Source organism: Myripristis murdjan, chromosome 13, assembly GCF_902150065.1.
Source record: "Myripristis murdjan chromosome 13, fMyrMur1.1, whole genome shotgun sequence".
Taxonomy (NCBI): domain Eukaryota; kingdom Metazoa; phylum Chordata; class Actinopteri; order Holocentriformes; family Holocentridae; genus Myripristis; species Myripristis murdjan.
Genome location: NC_043992.1, coordinates 12,042,812 through 12,062,218, shown reverse-complemented (window position 1 = coordinate 12,062,218; position 19,407 = coordinate 12,042,812). Strand labels below are relative to the sequence as shown.

General features: G+C 43.1%; 1 protein-coding gene across 4 annotated transcripts in view; it reads left to right on the top strand.

The window, feature by feature from the left end:
* Positions 1-19,407, top strand: part of phldb1b (pleckstrin homology-like domain, family B, member 1b) — an 88,062-nt gene that overhangs the window by 27,494 nt on the left and 41,161 nt on the right. For all 4 annotated transcript variants that reach the window (XM_030067556.1, XM_030067555.1, XM_030067557.1 and 1 more), the window contains exons 4-5: positions 966-1,091; positions 8,746-10,250. In XM_030067556.1, coding sequence (XP_029923416.1) covers positions 966-1,091; positions 8,746-10,250 — 1,631 coding nt within the window. The remainder of the gene's footprint in view (positions 1-965; positions 1,092-8,745; positions 10,251-19,407) is intronic.

Below are 19,407 nucleotides of genomic sequence, written 5' to 3'. Positions count from 1 at the left end.
AAAATGTCATAGATCAGGTGGTGATGAGGGACCCTGTGCCCTCATACTTGATCCTGTGTTTTTGTGTTGACGGTGTCTGAGTCAGCTTAGCCTCCATGTGCAGCAATCTCCTGCTCAGAGTTAACTTTTTCACTTGCATGGTGAACAGGTGTCTCTTCAAGCTGGATGCCACTCCGGCAACACACAACATTTTTTTGCAGTTCGGCCTGGAGGTTACTTTACTCCATCAAGTGACGTGAACGTGGACCCCATAATCATCCATGGGTCCCCAGTAGATCACTGGTTCCAGTCCTGCTAACACTAACACTAACCTACACTCCTACTGGGTGATGTAGGTTGCTGGCATTAGACTGTTCAAAGTAAAAAGACACAGTGTTTATGTACCAGTATGTTAGAGGGTTTTCTTATATTGCCTGCAGATACATATATTCTAAACCTGAAATTTCACTAACGCAGTAGTTTATGTAGCCAGGTTTGCTTTTGGAACTATTTAAACGACTGCATTATGTACCACTTAGCTTTAGAGCCGCTACTAGTTCTAATTTTTCCATTTTTGTGATAATGTTTGTGGCCATACATCAGTCATCATACTGTATGTTCAGCTTTTGGGTATGGGTATTTGGTGGGCCATTAGCACCTGGAAACACATCTTTGATAGCACAGGTGCAATCAAAGATCAGAAGTGACAATCAAAACGCAACTAGGCCTTGGCGCGCACTGACATGCCACAGTGAAAAGCTGGCTACTGAGTGATAAAGTCCTAAAATTTGGGTTTCTAAAGCTCTTACTTTGGTTCTTTCTTTTGTAAGCTCTGATGAAGGTTCTGCTGAAGGGAAGCAATGCAGATAAACATGACATACTAACCACGTATAAGCTGTGTGGGTGATTTAAGCTAACCTGTGTTGTTGTTCGTCCCTCACTGTCACGTTCCGTTGACGGTCTCTGCTGTTTGTGGTGTTTTCCAGGCTGTATGCTGTGCTTTGGCCAGTCGGCCTTCTTCCGCTTCAACCACCCTGAGGAAGCCTTCAGGATGAAGAGCATGATGCCCCAGGGAGGGAAGGGCCCCACCGGGGACTACAGACTATGCACAGGTACTGTACAACACACATCAGTCCAAGCATATACCACGGGTTCAGTCATCTTTTTTACTGTATTTTCTAACCTTCTGACGTTTACTGAGGATTTCATTCTTCCACAAACACAGACCCGATGAAAATAAAAGCACACTGACCCTTTGTCACGTGAATAGTAAGCCCTAAAAACAGCATGTCCTTCCTGAAGTCCCAGTTTCACTCTGGCATGTATGGATGAATAGCCTACACTGTTGTGCAGCAGCAGGGCGGCGTGTTTTACAGGTGCTTGTTCATACAACAGTCAGCCCCCCAGCTGGTTCTCTTTTTTTCAAGCCTAGCAGTGCAGAGCCGTGGTGTAGTAACACAAGGCACCTGTTAGGATTAGCATATCACATCATGTTGCTATATCTGTCTTTTATATTATGACTTTTATTGTTTTTTAGGATATCGGCCAGCCGTGTAATCCAAGCTACATAAAAGATATATATCTATTTTTATATCTATACATACATGTAACTGGTCAATGATGTTTTTTGAAAACAAATTCTCCATTTAAAGGCAGTAAGTGAGTTTCCCCTATCACTTAGCATAGTATCTACAAGATGTCTGTACTTCATGTTTCTGCTCATCTTTTCCCAAAAAAGCAATTGTATTTTAGAACTCTATCATTTTTCCTGCCTTTCATCCAGCCATTGGTTTCCATTCATTCCACTACGATATGAAAATGAACTTTCAGACTTCAAACTTTTCTCACACCTGTATTCCATCGCCACAATAAAGTCCTCCACATTAGTTTTCCTAAAAGCAGCAGCACTGTCGTGTTTTCATGACTTGAAATTGGGCAGAGTGCAACGCTCCCTCCGTCGGAAAATAGTCCCCAGGGAAACATTTGCTTCGCACAGCCAATTTTAAGTTCTGTGGTTTATGAATTGGACAACTTTGTTAGCCACAGTAGAAGTTGTTAAATCTTTAGTACCCCCGCATGATTTGCAAATTGTTTTTTGCAATATAAAATGTGGGTAAATTGCAGTTAATGGGCCAGACATTCAAAATCACTGGTCCTTTAAGGAGTCTCATTATTCTGGGTTTGCTGAGAGAGTTTTGATGTCTCATGTTGGTTCTCCTCTGTGACAAGAATCATTTTCTAAATATTGCCTATTGGTAGCTCAAGTGTGAAAAAATTGGTATCAATATCGGGCTTGAAAAACTCGTGTCTGTTGAACCCTGCAGCCTGCATGGTGCCCAGCTGGGACCTGGTGCTGGGGTTGACGCCATGCATGTTTTATGAGCATCTCATTCCTCCAGGTCTCCAGGCAAAGTTTTCAGCTGCTTGTGTTTGTGTGTGTGTGTGTGTGTGTGTGTGTGTGTGTGTGTGTGTGTGTGTGTGTGTGCGCATTCTGGATGCTCTTCCTGGCAGGCACACCACTGTAAGTGTAGCTCCTCTTGGCCAGCTCTGCTACCAAGTATCTGTCATAGCGTCTTGTTATTTCCCTCTTTTTACTGTTGATGCTGCCTGCCACCGGGGGATAAGTATAGCACACATGCATACTGGGTGTTGTGGACTTCCTGATCCGGTAATGAATGCCTTCCGTTGTTTAGAAACGTGCCATTTTCCTCAATTATGCATTCCTGGGTTGGGTGCATAGGAGGTCTGCTTGTACCACTCCCATAATAATTTGTGCATGATATCGCTATGTCAAATCTACTTGGATAGACCGTAAAATTGCACTTGCTCATTGTGTATGAATTTGTGGACCAGCAATGTCATGGAGTTCAAATGCAACCTAAATTTAACTCACTCACCTCTATGAAATGGATTTACCCACTTTTTTAGGGTGCAATGAAACACTGACAAAAATTCATAGTACTTATTAGGATTTGTGGGGGGCACAAATTAATATTTCAATTTTTACTAACTATAAAAAATACTTTTCCCAAAGTAAATTTGATTTTTGTCAATATTAGCTATCTGCCTCATGATGATCACCAGCTAGAAGTCTTTACTTACCATGGCATCACTGCCTGAGACACACACAAAGCTCCATCCCTTACATTTCAGAAACAACTCCATAACAAAATGTCTTCAGTCCAGGGAAGGTTTTGTCTGGGAAAATCCCCCCCACAAATTTTTGAGTATTCAAGAAGATAACCCGTCTTGCATGCCAAAATTTAAGGGCCATTTATGAGTGAGTCAGCACTTGCAGAAAACGTCTTCTGTGCTGGCCTCTAGGGGTGGACCTTGAGGCATGTTGCACTTCTGGCCACTCCCAATCAGTGATGCAGCCGCAGGTACTTTGCCATTGACGGCTGCCTAAAGTCCCTGCAGCCGCATCACCAACTGGGTGTGGCCAGAGCTGCAACGTGCCTGAGAATCTCAACCCTTAAAGGGCAGTGGAGCAGACGTTTTCTGCCTTTTATGCGATTTAGCATTGAGTTATTCTTTAATTCATCACCCTCTATTGGTGACTTTGCACTTCCGAAACAGAACACAGATAAGAAAGTGAGAGCCAGGAATCTCTGCACCGGGCCCAACTAAGGCTATGTACACACCAAGCTGAGTAAATTTGAAAATATTATTTTTTTTACCCTCTGCTTTAGCCTTTCATCCATACTAAGCCGGTGCTTACCACCCACGTAAACTGAGCTTTTCAAAAACTATCTCCTAAGTGTCTAAATCTGAAAACGCAGGTCTGGTGTTTTTGTGTTGCTGGGGAAAACGGAGCCTTCTGAAAACAGTCATCATGTGAATTAGTGAATACTTCTGTGTCGTAGCACGTAAGTCAAGTGGGCGTGCATTTGTGCAATAGTTGACTTTATGCATTTGTGAGCATTTCAGTGTGGACAGCCGGCCTTTGGAAAACCGTCTGAAACAGTGTGAAAAAGCAAGCGCAGTGTAGTGTTGATGGAAAGGCAAAGCAGCTCAGATTTACCCAGCTTAGTGTGGGCACGGCCTGATTTAGTATTAAGATGAACCCCTGCTGATATATCATGCTCAATCTAACTTATTGCTCGCTGTAAATACCTGGGCTACCTTGAATGTCAGATGGCTCCACACCTTCCCCGTTCCCCATAATTAAACACAGATGCCCAGCTCTAGTGTTGTAACTTCCACCTGTACACTGTTTAATGTTGTGGAGTGCTTTGCCAGGCCACTGACAGTCCACTGACCGGCATCTTCAGTCAGTGTTCGTTCAACTAACATGCCTCTTCAGACTGGAGGTTTCCTGTGCTTCTCTGCCAGGTCAGCAGACGGCTTTGTTGGCTGTGAGCTGCTTTTTTTTTTTTTTTTTTTTTTTTAAGTGGTTAACGACTGGACAGTATCTTTTACAGTGACTATTTATAACCCTCTAGTCTTATTCTACTATCTGACATCTCCCTCCCACCCATGTCCCCGCCCTGTGTTTCCCCTCCTGTCCCTTCCTGCGCCCACCCTCCTGTATTTTAGGCATTTAAATAAAAGGCCTTTATCTTCCAGTGGTTTGGCTGTTATATTTGGCCCGGGTGACCTAACAGCCTGCAAAAGGCAGGAGCGAAGGCTGAGCTGGCTGTTTGTGATGCGGATGATCATGGTTGTAGGTTTAACGATGTTACACAACACACACAAAAAACATTTTTTCCATGGAGTCCATTTTTTTGCAGAATAGAGTCCGTGCTACTTTCCCAACCCTTTTCAGTTCCATACAAGTTAAAACCCACTTTTCCATGCCTGAGGACAACCCATCCTCTTCACCATTTCACCATATTATCTCAATAAATTCTGTAGGCACTAGCTTTAATAGTTCAATTCAATCCCACACACACATTTAGTTTCACTTAAATTCTAATAGCAGCCTCAGATTCTCCTACATTTTAATTAATTGAATTGAAGACATTTTTCTGCACTCGGATTCAGTCTGTGTGTGCTTTTGATACCAAGTAGGACGTACAGTGTGTGACAGCTAAACACAGGCTCTGTGTGTGTTTTAAGCTGTATATGGTTTATTATATTGTGTTAGTAACAATAATCAGCAAAGTAAAGCACAACTGTGGTTTAAATTGTGAAAGTTATGAAAGTTGCATTTTTTTTCTGTACAAATTCTGGTTTGCCCTGAAAAACACTGTTTCACTGGAAGTCAACTTTGATCAGAAACTCTTGTTTTTTGCTGGAGTACTGTACTTCTTTTTTCACAGTCACAATATACAAGGCTGCAGCTATTTTGCGTGTTATTTTGCAGATTATAATTATAACATGTTACACCGCTTTCTGTCATTGCCATTTAAGGTGGAGTATACCTGACTTTATACTGGTGTACTTGAGTATACCAGCATCCTTACAATGTTTGGACACACCGATATATTGCTTAAACCTTTTATATCATTCATTTTACTGGTTCGGCTGAAATTCAACACAATAATGGGACTTCAGTGTAAAATGAATGTTGTGCTTCTATTTTCATCCGTTGTTTATATCTAATTGGGACACGACCTGCTTCATAGATTCAACGTTGGTGTCAGGCCTTTAAATCCACTGTCATGGCTCTTTAAAACAGCACGGTAAATCTCGCAGTAGTTCACATCACCCTGGAAAGGAAGAGCTGCGTCAAGCCGGCCAAACTTGTAACAGTGCCAGCGGAAATCAGGCGAACTGCCTTCAAAATAAGGCAAAACATCTGCTTTTAGAGTTTGTAAACGACGCCATTCTGGGTTGTTTACTATATGAATGATATTTATTTGTATTTTTCTGGTAACCCAGTGTAAAAACATGTATATAACACTCTTCGGATTAGTAGCACAGCAATCCACAGGGTTTTACTTTGAAGGTGACAACCGGAAATTCAGTGTTTGATTCGGACTGACTTGACGCTGGTGGGCTGGAGGCGGTAGCGGCGCCTGGCACACCAACCCCAGCTGAAATATCACTTCGGTGGTGATCCTTCAAATCTCCCTCGGTGTGTGAGGAGCTGGGCACGGCAGGGCTCCGTGAAACCCGGTCTGTTACTGAAGTCTGGAGGATGTGGGCTTCAGTGTGTGTCATAGCAGGTGAACCACACTGAAACTGACCGGGTCGCAGTTTTATTCCTTCATGTGAGTAACCTACTGCTTCTTGCCACAGCTCTGGGCGACAGAAGCCCCGATACGTACCGCTCAACCGCCAAGCGCCATTAAAAAATCTGGCAGTTTAAAGTTGGATTGCTCGTTGGCGAAATTACACATATCCTAAGACATCACTTGAGACCATTTACGATAAACTTAAGTGTTCTGGTAATTTCGGCCAACATATGAACCACCAAGGAACACTTAATTACAAGAAAACCTCATTTTTAAAAATTAGTTTACCCTGCTCGCTCGCGCCCTCCACTGTGTATTTTGATGGAAGAAGCTAGTGGGAGTTAGAGGCGAACCAATTGTAAGCTTGACATTTTATTGACAGAGGCGCTAATTGCTGGATTGGAAGCATGCCGAAATGAAGATTATCTAGTAACAATTCAAATAAGGTCTTAAGTCATGCTCTTTCAGGCGTGTCATTCCACATATCACAAGGAAACCTTAAAATGCCAGATTTTTTAACAGACTTTTGCGTGGTGTGCTCTCTCTCAAAGGGTCCAAGGCGAGAGCCTCTATCCCATGACATCATTGCACAGGCTTTCCCTCCGCCAACGATTGCATTTATTTTTTTGACGGTCGTCACCCCCCCTTCGTCTTTGACTGTGCAGAGATGAATATAGCCTATTGGTTGTTTCTAAGAAGCGAAATGCCGGTGACATTTTGCATCATTACGCGGCCTATACTGAAAGAGTAGTATAATTGATTATTTCAACAGCCCATTGACCTTACTGCCGTATAATTTCTATGAAAATGTATTAATTGTTAATTGTGGGCATGCTGTCATCAGGGCAGAGGCACGCTTTACAGTGGGGTCTATGGAGGAGAAGGCACACAGCTACTCCCATCTCCTTGTTGAGCAAGCACAGCTTATGCATTATTTGTAGAGCTTCTATATTTTAGAGCAGTTTTGCAATTGGGACATTGCTCTCTGAGATCATTTTCATGAAGAGATAACAGGAATTACTGCATTTTTCTACTCTGTTATCTTCTATTCTAGGTGAAGTTTAGTCTCAGCTGTTACGCTGCATTTCATTTCTCTAGTGCTAGATTTATTTATACTTTGTTGTGTTATTACATCATTATCTGACATGACATTTCTATTTCTATTATTACCTCTGTGTTAGTGCCACTGATTCCATGTTGCAATTATCTTCATGTTTCATGTAACCCTGTTTTAACAGATTTCATTTAGCACTAATAAAACCTCATCTGTTCTCTGATCCCTGCCTCAAGGCCATGCTGGTGAAGCTCCCACGTGGCCAAGCGTTGCTGTTTTATAATCTACCATGTTGACATTAGAGAGAGACAGTTAAGATTAGATTACCCGGTCTGTGTCCTGCACTGCTTTCGAGCCACACAGTAATTGGGTTATACCGGCACATTTTCCCCTGATCCCCATCCACTGTACAGGCCTGTCTATCTCCTCATCTCCTTATCTGTGTCCTTTCTTCCTCACTACTCAGTCCCTCCTCTACTCCCATCCTTACCTGCCCCGGAGGGTTTCCATACTGGGTCAGAAAATATGGTCTAGTAAGGGATTGTTAACTTTTCCATGTCTCAGTTAGCTGGGACAGGATTGCTGGTCATGGACTTTCTGGACTATTATAAAACACTGAAATGTTTATTCCAGACATGAGAAAGTCAGGGGATTTGATAAGTTCTCTGAAGTCAGGGAATATCAGTGAATTTAAAAAAAGAATCACTTTACAGGAACATGAAAGAATGTATTTTCCAACTTGTTTCACACATTCACTGTATTAGATGGTGGTATTTGCAGCCCAACTGGAGTGTAAATCAGACTGTTCACCCTTTTTGTTAATTTTTGTGCTGAAAAAAGAAATTGCAAACCAGGAAAGCAGAATATTTTTTATTCATGGAAACGCTTTGGCTTAGTTATGGAAAGTTATGGAAAAGTCATCAGGGCCATGGTAGGAGTCCTGCAGGGAAAAAGTTTTGGAAATGAATTTCTTTGTATCACATTGTGAGTTACTTGGCCAAAAATATCAAATGATGTTGTAAATTTCCAATGTCTAAAAACCTGCTTATGGAAAAGTATGGAACTGGTGTATATGGAGGAGTTGTGAGTAAGGCTAGTCTTACGGCTAGCCTCCTCTCCTCTGTGCCTCCCTCCTCAGTTGTACTCATTCTTCTGTATTTCACCTCCTTTTGCTCCTGTCATCCTTTGCTTCTTTCATCCTGGTTCTAGCTCTGTTGCATTAAACATTTAGGTTTGATGGAAACAGTCATGAACAAAGCAGATTATGCCAATGTAAAAAAATAACAAGTTACGGTACCCATCTTTTTGTGTAATTACAATTGTTTGTAAAAGTATTATCTGGCTGTTTCTTCCTGGCTTAAGGTTACCATGTGGATGTTTCCTGCAGGAGCTACCTGCTGCATCTACTTTCCAATTCAGCTAAGCAAATAACAAGAAAAGAACTGTTTAATTTCCTTGAAAATGGGTACTGGGGCTTTATGTTTATTTATACTTGCTTCTACCGGGTTGTTTGCTTTCATTTATGTGCTAAAAGTGTTGGACAGGTTTACGCTTGAAAGCCTTACAGTCATTCTCTGTCTCTCCCTCTAGATACAGAGAGCCTGGTCAATGGGAATCACCAGCCCAGTCCAGCCCAGTCTCCCCCAGCTCCTGGAGAGAGAGTCCAGTCCGAGCACAGTGCAATTGTCAGCTCTATTGAGAAGGACCTCCAGGACATCATGGACTCCTTAGTCATGGATGATCCCCAGCCGTCTTCCTCGGAGGCCAAAAAGCCTCCAGGGGGCCAACCCATCCCCCACTCCCCCCTCTCGCCCATGGTCAACGGAGGTGGGAGGTACCTGCTGTCCCCTCCTACCAGCCCAGGGGCCATGTCAGTGGGCTCTAGCTATGAGAACACATCCCCTCCCTTTTCGCCCCTCTCGTCCCCCTCAGCGGCCAGCAGTGGGAGCTTCACCAGCCCCTCTCCCAGCGGAGGACCGCAGGACCAGAGTTCTCTGCCACCAGTGCCTGTACGCTCCTCCAGCTACAATTTCACCACCCAGCCTCCACCCATACCCCAGCCACGGACCATACTGCCTAACTACAGCAGCGGTGGGGCAAGCCTGAAGGTTCAGGAAAGCCCCAGGCTGCAGAGGAAGGAGGCCCCTGCAAGCCCCAAGCCGGGCCGCAGAGGACTGGGCCAAGATGGGCCCGAGAGCCCCCGACAGACCCATCCACTGTCCTCTACTGAATCTCTCAGTAGCAGAAACGTAGTGCCAAGTAGCCCCAGACTCACTCCTAAGTTCCCTACCAGCCCTTCCCCATCCCCCTCCAGCCCCAGGACCAAGACGGCCACGGTGCTCCAGGATCGGCCTGCCAGCCCCTTCAGAGAGCAGACCAGCTTGGCTGACCGCTCCCTCACCTCCAGCCCATCCAGGCAGCTGTCCCAGCCCTCCAGGCCCTTCCAGCCTCCCCTGGACCCTATTGTCCACATCATCCAAGGCTCCCCACTTCAGCAGCACCCACGCCCGCTGCAGCCACCTGAGAGCCCCCGGATAACCAGGCGAAACATGGAGTTGAACGGAGGCAGTGGAGGTGGTAGCAGTATGAGGGAGCTGCCGCCTCTCAGCCCCTCTATGGCTCGGAGAGGGGTCCCGGTGCTGCCAGGAGCGCTCCCAGGGACAATCCCCACCTTGAGGACCCCAGACAGCCCCTCAAGTCTGGGAAAGCTGGTTCCAGAGAGTCCAAGGATGCGACGCAAGACTGGATCCCCGCCAGAGGAGCCAATGGGCAGCAGGGGCATCCGAGCACGCAGCCCCTCACCCACCTCTCTGATGATGGAGAGTGGCGGTGGAGGAGCGGGAAGGAAGGCTAGCTTTGGGAATGCCCTGTCCCCTGCATACAGCTTGGGCTCCCTGCCTGGCTCGTCCCCAGTGGCCAGCCCCAGGAGCCACAGGAAGATGTCTGCTGGTGCTCGGGAGCTGACTAGACCCCATCCAGGGATGAGGGAGAGGAAGAACAGCATCACTGAGATCAGCGACAATGAGGACGAGCTGCTGGAGTACCACCGACGCCAGAGAGAGGAGAGGCTTCGTGAGCAGGAGATGGAGAGACTGGTGAGTTAGGAACACATCTCACCAGCCATGTATTGTTGAAGCAAAGCAACACTATACACTTACACTGAAAAAACACAGATAAGTTAATACTTCAATTGGTTACTACATTTTCACTAATTTCTTATATTGACTGGGAAGGCACTGAAGGCTTTTACTTATGAGTCTATGTCAGTTTTATATTTTGAGTTGTAGTTTGTCACAAAGCATACGTTACCGTACTTGGTACTAGGATGTTAATCTTCTCTACCTCAGTGTTGCTTCACACAGGCAGATGTCAGCTGGTATCAGGATTAGACAGATGCAGTATATGGGCTTTCCAATAAATCACGTTGATACTGTCACATATTGGCCTTTTATTTTGTCTTCCTCCAGAATGATAGAGCTTCTTCCCCAGTCACAGCTAGACCAGTTCATTCTAGAAAGTGTTCAGTTCTACACTGGTTGATAACAAGAAGCGCTTAACATTGATTGAATTGAATTGATTCCAAGGCGGCATTTTGATGCAAAAGTATGCACACAGATAAGATTTTATTATTACTACTGTTATTTATCGTGGCTGACCAGGAAAATCATTCCAGAGCGGTGTGGGAGGATTTTACTCAGACTGTAAAATCTGCAATAAATCCTGCGTCACCAAGCCTTAATAAGCTGATAACCACCTAACAGCATTTAATTTTGTGGCTTTAAATTCTGGGGACAAAAATGATCATATTTAAAGGTTTGAATGCAAAAGCAATCTGGATTGGCCTCCATAAAGCTATATTGTTCAGATCCTAATCTAGACTGAGGGAGTGTAACCATCTTACTATGTGAGTATATTTGTTTGGAAAAGGAGGAGTAACCAGGACTGTAAACTATCCAGCTGATCTGTCTGTAAGCAGGCTGTCGTCTGTCTAAACTGCTGCCGACATGCGGTCTCAGGGCGCCCAGATGAGCCCATGGCAACCACATTGTTTGTTGTTTCCTAAACTGAGCAGAAGGGGGGGAGGGAGGGACGGCGGCAGACATCTTGGACCTGTCTGCTAGCTGAATGAAACCACCGAGACAGAGTCCCTTTAAAAGCCTTTATATGTGTTTGCGCCCGCGTGAGAAGGCATTTGTCTGCCCTGCTTGTAATTACAAACTGGGTGTTTTTTAGGGTGTGAGATGGAGTGAAGGCTGCTCAGTTGGACGGACTGGGACAACACACCCTTTCTATCCCTCGTCATGCTCTTATACTGCAGGTAGCGGCATGCCTGTAAAAAAGTATGTCTTCAGGGCTGGGATCTTTACAATGAGGCTTTGTTTAATCCTCTGCACACTAGGAATTGTTTGGCCTGAAAATCTAAAAAAAAAAAAATGCTATAAAATTAAGGATATTGAATATCAGCTGCCAGCCAAAATACTGACTATCAGCTGCTTTTCTACAAAAATATCTGTTTTCAAGGTTGTTGCCGCTCACCCTTAAATGACCTTTGGAACAGCACCACTATGGGTGCACAGAGAAAAATATTGACACAAGATATGTGCAAATAAGTCACAGAAAACGGTCAAGGTCAAGAAGACACTGATGTCAAAGAAATACGGCATAGCATGGCAAGTGAGGGCTAAGAGACATAAGCAACAGATTTCTCATCCCTCTCTGAGGCTATTGTATTTTTACAACAAAGAAACTCAAAGCTCTTCAAAGAGACAGGGTGTGGAGCTGCACAGCCTGTAATTACTCATAGTTGACTCAGTGTCGTGACAAATTTTTCTTGCCCCAGAGCTTTCACATTTAAATCATTCCACACACAGCTCAATACCCATTGATAAAATGAACTGGGAAGAAAGTTATATGAACAGCAAGTCTCAGAAGAGGAGACTTGATGCAACAATATTGGGTTTCTTTGTTAAAAACTGGATACTGGCCAGTTAGTGCTGTCCACTTCCCATATGTTGTTGTTTGGTTTTATTTTATAATTTAGCATAGAGAAACATCACAGTAGCTATCTAATAGGAAGCTCATAAACTTGAAATCATGTTAATGTGGCAGATTCCACACAAGTAAGCACAAATTTTATTATTGTGGATGTCAGTGGAAATGTTCAGTGTCCCATGGCAGTTTAAATGCTGTTTCAGAATATTTTCTACCCTGGAAAACAACACATTTTCAGCCATTTATTTATTTATTTTTTTTTAAATCGACATGATCAGATTTAATATTGAATATCAGCACAAAACATTGGCTATCGGCAGTGCTAATCCAACCGCCTCAGCGTTCCCCTTCAGAAGTCCATACCGGTAAAACCTTAATGATAAATAGACGTGTCCTCTGTGTAAAAAGCAAATTGATCAGCAGATCTCTAAGAGCCTGAGTGGGCTCTTCAAGATCTGCTGCTGCTGTTGTCGGTGTAACTTCAGTCTTTTCTCTTTGTATTGTAGAAATTGTGGTTCAAAGTCCAACTCCAGGCCTAGTATCTGGTTGCAGTTTCAAAATGAGTATCAGAGAATCAGAATAAGAATCAGAATAAGAGTTGTGTGTATGTGGTTGTGGTGATGGAGGACACTGTTGACTCATGGTTAGGAAACACTAGACTGAGCTCTGTAGAAGGACAAATATGACCTGAAGTCTGGGGGAGTGTGGGAGTGTTTGACCAGTATTGGTTCTGAAGGGGAGACACTGAATCTTTGGGATTGTAGGTGCAAGATAGAACATACTTTTTGCTAATTTTCAGTATCTTTAAATTGGACCAAAACAAATTGTAAAAACAGTGTTTCCCTCAGGCTTTACTTTGGTCAGGGTGGAAAAGGGTTAGATGCAGCATTTAGACCATCATGGGACTCTAAAACTCCCCTCTGAAATCCATAATTATGATGATAATTGTAAGATGTTAATGCAGGTGCGTAGTGTGAGCCATACTGCATTCAAACTGGAGATTATATTTAAACAGTATGATTAAGAAGAGGCTGGGTTGCTTCTTAGCTTCTCATGTTGAAAACTTCAACGTGTTTTTAGAAGAGTTCTCGCTGAAGAAAAAGCAGAATCCAAGAGACACCAAGATATTTGCAAAGCCACATGAAGGTTATTGAGCCAGTTCGTGTCAGTTCGTGCTTTTTGCTCTTTTATTATGAACAGCCGGGAGAATTAAGGCTTTTAAAGCTGTTTTTGGAGTTCTTTGGAATCTTCTTTTGCCTCATATGACTTGTGTTTGCAAGTTTTTAAGAACTGTTTTTCGTTGAACTCCTGTTGGAGGGGCCTTTGCGGTAGACCACGACTGTATTCTTACTCATCTTTCTCTGGAGATGATTTTTCACGTCTGGTGTTCAGCACGGTGTGGTTGCAATCAGCCGCAACCCTAAAGACAGTCACATGACCAAGAGAGGTGGTTGAGTTGGGACGACTAGTGCAGAGTTTGGTTAGTAAGGCTATATTTACCTCAGTAGTGCTCCACTCTGGGTCAGTGCTTAACCACTTTACTTAGGGAAGGTGCATTTTGTGCTTTGGTTATTCTTGCATGTGGTACTCCAAGGGATGGTTACAGGACTGAGGGCTAATGCATGCTGGGTATTATGGTCACAGCAGTTAGTCCTAAGGCGCACTGAGCCTTTCAGTGGTGTCCTTGTAAACGCACACTGATGTTGGTTTATTTATCTTGGTTATCCACTAAAGATGCCACGCTGGGAGTGACGACGCCAGTCACATTGAACGGGACATTTTATATTAATGTGACACAATACTGCCTAAAAGTGACAGTGTGACTTACAGATGTATCAGTTTACACATATGTTAAACTCTGATATGTTTGATTACATATTTATCGATCAACACCATACTGGTTGTCTACAGGGAGTCCCTTACCTGCCTTAACTTACCCTGACAGGTAGAGCTGATTAATCAAGTAGTTGATCGACAGAAAATGAATGTGTTTCAATTTTGGTAATTGGTTTAGCATTTTAGGCATTTATCAATTAAAAATACCAAACATTTTCTGGTTATAGCTTCACAAATGCAAAGAATAATTTGCTTCTCTTAGTCTGATTACAAAATACAAAAGAACAACTTTTTCACATCCGACTCGTCTTTATTCACATGTATAACAACCAAAATAGTCGAAATGTAGAAAGGAGGTAGGCTACAGTAGTCTCACTTTTGTACATGTCATTACTGAATAACTTTTTTTGTGTGCTGCTGGTCAGACTATGAAAGTAAATTGACGATATCGCTTTGGGCTCTGGGAACTTATAGGCATTATTAGTTTTAACATTTTATACATACAATGATTAATTAATTAATCAAAAAAATACTGAATAGATTAATGGACAATGAAACTATTGCCTCACTGATATAACCGGGTAAACACTGAATACTCCCAGAGCAAGAACATGACATGATGATGGCATAAAATATGGGTTTTGGGTGACATCAGTCAGTGGAATAAAAGAAATAAAAAAACAGTGGCTTGAATTAGTCAAGCAACATTTAATTAGCCTGTATTGTGTTTTCCCTCACAGCTCAGAGGTAAGCTTTCTCTAATGGACAGTCCACGGGGAGCGAGCGTGTTTTCCTGTGATTGTCTGATCCAAGCTGGCCAGCCTGGCTCCGGGCTCTCCACATGGCCATCTCACTGACATGCTGTTTTGGCAAACACACTTGGCGTACGAGCCGAGGCCCAACGTGCTCGGTCTGTGGCAGACAGACAGATGAAGTGTGAAAACACAGTTCCTCCTCGTACCAAAGATGACCTCATCTTTCCCATGACGTAATTGTTTTAACTGGGGGGTGTTTAGGGGCTTTGGAATGCTTTCTGGCTCAGGCTTTCTCCAAATTAATTTTTCACTCTTATCATAAACTATTGTTTTGAGTCTGCATGAAACACAACTCTGTCTGGATTAAGGCTGCAGTCATCAATTATTTTCGTTGTTTGTAATTCAAAAAATATATATATTTTCAATTAATTCTTTACTCTGTGAATTGTCAAAAATAATGACAAATACTTATGGGAAGTTAGGAATCCCAAAGTTAAGTTTTTAAATTGACTAGCAGCCAAAAGTATTCATTTTATATCAATATAATCAAAGAAAAATAAGTTAATTTTAGCATCTTAGTGATCTTAATGAAGCTGGAATCAGCAAATGTTGGGGAGTTTTACTTGATAAATGATTAAAATGATTAATAGATTATCAATAGCATAAATAACGAATTTTCTGCCGATCGACGAATCATTTCTGTGCTTCTCCAGACTAGATTGCTTTTTGTGAAATCATCGTTTAAATGTCAGGGACGGGGCCTCGTCAGTGTCTTTGTGGGAATACTTTGCCCCAGGCAGTGAGACAGCGGTAAATCAAACTGAGGCTGAACTTCGACCTTCAGTCTGTGATCATTTTAAGGCACACCTGACCCAGTCTGCCCTGTCACCTCTGTCTCTCTTTCTGTCCTTTTACCTGCCATTCTCTCTGTGTTTTTCCAACCCATCAGGATGTCAGGAAAGTTGCCTGAGCGTAACATGGTGAAAGGTCTTCCCTGCATGGATGGCATCTTTGCTGGTGTCCACGTGGATTAGCACACCAAATATACCCTCATACTGTACAGAACACCATATGCATATACCGGCATCTTGCAGAACACACCAAATATATCCCTACTGTCGGACAGCAAGCCTGCCCACCTAGGGAGACAAATATATCCAGCACCTCCAGCCCACATTGCACTGTTGGGTCTTTGGCTGCGTTCACACCACAGGCCTTCATAATCACTTCATAATCGCTTCTCAGATGGGACTTTTTTGAATCACTTTTCATATCTTTCTGGGATGTAACCCACATGGGCGCAGTTTGTCTCCAGCACTTTTCAGTTATGATCTTTGAGTTTTGATTGAATTCAGCTGTCTCCACAAATACCAGTCATGCCCGCCTTGACTTTCCTTCCATTGTGCGAGTCTGTCTACTTGTCTGTCTATGAAAATCTATACTTTTATCTAGGGATTGGTGCTATGGACAAAAACAAACATCACAATGTTTTTGACCACATACCTCGGCATCAGTATTTTGACAATAATGTAGAGAAGACTATTGGTGCTTTCACCAACTATTTACACCATGACATTTTTTGTCATTTAGTAATGTGAATATGTTGACCAAGCAGTTTGAGGCAAATAATGGAACAGCAAGACGGTCTAATAAGTTCAGAAAATTACAAGTCTTTACTGTAATGCAGCCTTTAAAACCAGGACAAGACAAGACTTTTGTCAAATCATGATTGTCTACAATCCCAGATGATATCTAGTCTTATATCACAATGTTGATATAATATCTATAGATTGCCTAGCTCTACTATTATGGCAGATGAATGATGTAAGATATACTTATTTTCATGGCAGCGCTGAGCTTCCAAATTGAGTGTTCAAATACAAGTCACATGTAGCTCGCATGCCTCTGGATCAGATTTTGTCTTTACTGGAATTGGAGACATGATTAGAAAACAAACTTTTCTGTGTCAATTTCTTCCTGTGGGAAAATATCAGAACTGTTGCTTTCAGCTGCAGTGTGTGAACACAGCCACTGCTAATTCTACATAGATCCAGTGGCCAGCAACGGCTGTCATTTTATTTATGCTAAAGGGTTATTTTTGCAATATTCTAGACAATCTTCTGTCATTTATTGTGGATGTATAATATGACACAGCTATGCCTGTTTAGACTACACTATCCAACCTGTTCATTTGCGTGTTTGTGTTGGTGGTTTAAATCACCGTGGGCTTACTGGTGCACGGCAGATTACTATGATCCTGACTGTTTTGGTTGAAAACCAAACAGGACCGGGATACAGGAAGAGGGACAAGGAGTGGGGTGAATAATTCCCCTTAAGTAGACTCACTTTTGTACCGCTCATTATCTGGGACAGTGGTTGAACCTCTGTTCCACTGCCTGTCTAGAGGAAAGCTGCACTAACCCAGTCTTTAAATGGCACAAATGAATATGGCATGTGTGGATTTGCCTGTCACTGCTGACCTTCTATCAATGAGAGCTGGATTAGGACACATTGTGTTACTTAAAGCAGTGTTGGTTTTATTCTCCCAGGCCTTGGTCAAATGAAGAAGTTGCTGTTGCTGTTTAATGGATCATCAAAGGGCTGACAGAGTATGCATGACCTCCTTTCTCTGTTCCAAGAGGCTTTGGCTGCATTGTGACTTTAACTATCTTCTTTTGGCTAATAGTTCTTCATCTGTAGACTTGTTTTTATACCTGTGACAGTGCATCATGTTCTTTCGCAGTCTCTCCACTAGAGGGGGTAGTGTCACTGCTCAGTGCTGGAGCTGAATTTCATCCTCCTCCATCAACAAGGATCTTAACTATATCCTAAGTGGCTAAAATAACAGGAATATCTTACAAATATAAAGTGAGTTGCACTTTCTTTTTTGCTCAATCCATCTCCTACAAGCATTTTGTCCAGTGCACAGCTATAGTTTTTGCTTTTAGTAACACAGCGCTCATTAAGCATAACAAGACAATTATGCGTGTTTGATCATCATTCATGAAATAACAAACAGTAGTCAAAAACAGGGTTTGAAAATTTTATGGCGCAGCTTTATGATTAATAACTTCACATTTAATTTGAATACAGTTGTCTGGGGATAGTTGGTTACATTTTGAATATTTCTGTTTCTAATGTGCTTGTAATGCATCACAGTGCACTTCAAGTGAAGCGCTACCCTTTTTTCTTGCATTATAAAAATTGCAAAAGATAAATAATTGAAACACGCCAGTGTGTGAACAATCAAATATGCAGCGGATTTAGTATCTAAGGTTTAAAAATGGCTCATAGCTTGTTTCATCCCCATTATCGACACCTGGCTTTGATAATTTTAAAGAGTTGAATGGGTAAAGAAAGACAGTAAGTTGTCACACGTTTCAGCTGAATTCACCGCAACAGCCTATTTCAAGCGAAGAGCAGGCAGTGCTTATAAGGGTTTACACTTGGTATATGAAGCACTCAATTACTTTTCTAGGAACCAAGCAGGCCACATCCCACTTAAGGAAGTCCCCACACGTGTTATGATCCCTCCACCCCTTTTCCAGATCCCCCCTCCATACCCCCCTCAAAAAAAAAAAAAAAACACACACACACACACATGAGACCTAGGAGGGGGGGCGGGGGGTGAGGAAGGCTCTCCATCCATCCCAAAGTAGCACAAGCAGTTGTGAAATCTCTCTACAGTAGGAGTCAGTGTAGAATCCAAACTCCGTGGACTTAAGACAGAGAGCAGCAGTGGAGACAACAACATTTTACATAAACTGGTACAGACGTCCAGTCCACAGAGTAGCTGTGTGTCATGGACCGGTATCATGCGCTGAACGGCAGCAGGACGGTCCCAGCGCTGAGACGAGGCCAGAGCAGGGAACAGGCCGTGCTTTATCTCCTTGCTCTGGCACAAGAAACCCCAGGCTTCCTCAACAACGTGGCAGCACTCATGAAGGTAACTGATGCCAGCGCTAATATTAACGAGCTCCAGCAGTTGTTGCACTCTGACTATATTTACAGGGACTGTGCTGAGGTATGGAGCTGCATAAAAAGGTGCTGAGGTTGGTGCCGGGTTGCGCGTTGGGGTTTTGGCGGTTGTTGCATTAGTCCGGTGAGTTAGACTACATGTGCGCTTGTTAAGAAGCAAATTCCTTGATGTCAAACCACATCTGACTGTGTTGGTATTCAGAAAGGCCTGTTGATGGTCGCCCGTCCATCTCTATATGAGAGTTTTCAGCGTGAATATGCCTACATGTGCTGCTTGGGTGACAAGCTTTCTGCTGGCTCAGTCGTTCACAATAGCAGCTTTCAGGTTCTTCAAAAACTGCTTTCCCACTCAGGGGATTTTATGACTAGAGCTTGAGAAATATGTGACATGTAATCACATAATGCCAGGGGGACTGACATAGCCTATAGCGCAAGAAAATGCCTGCTCTCCAGTCCTGGTAAACGAGAGAGGCAGGTACACACTTGCAATTTAGATGCGCTGAAAAAATGACACAATCCTGGCACAACTCTCGGCACAAAGAAGGGGCGAGATTTTGTGCTGATGCTCAGTATCTTTAAATTTGACAGTTTCCCTGCCAAAAATGTACAAGCATTCAGTTTTCCCTCCAGAGTTCAACAAGTTGTTAGATTGACATTCTCAGTGCGGCCAGATGTCCTGCCAGGGTTTTTC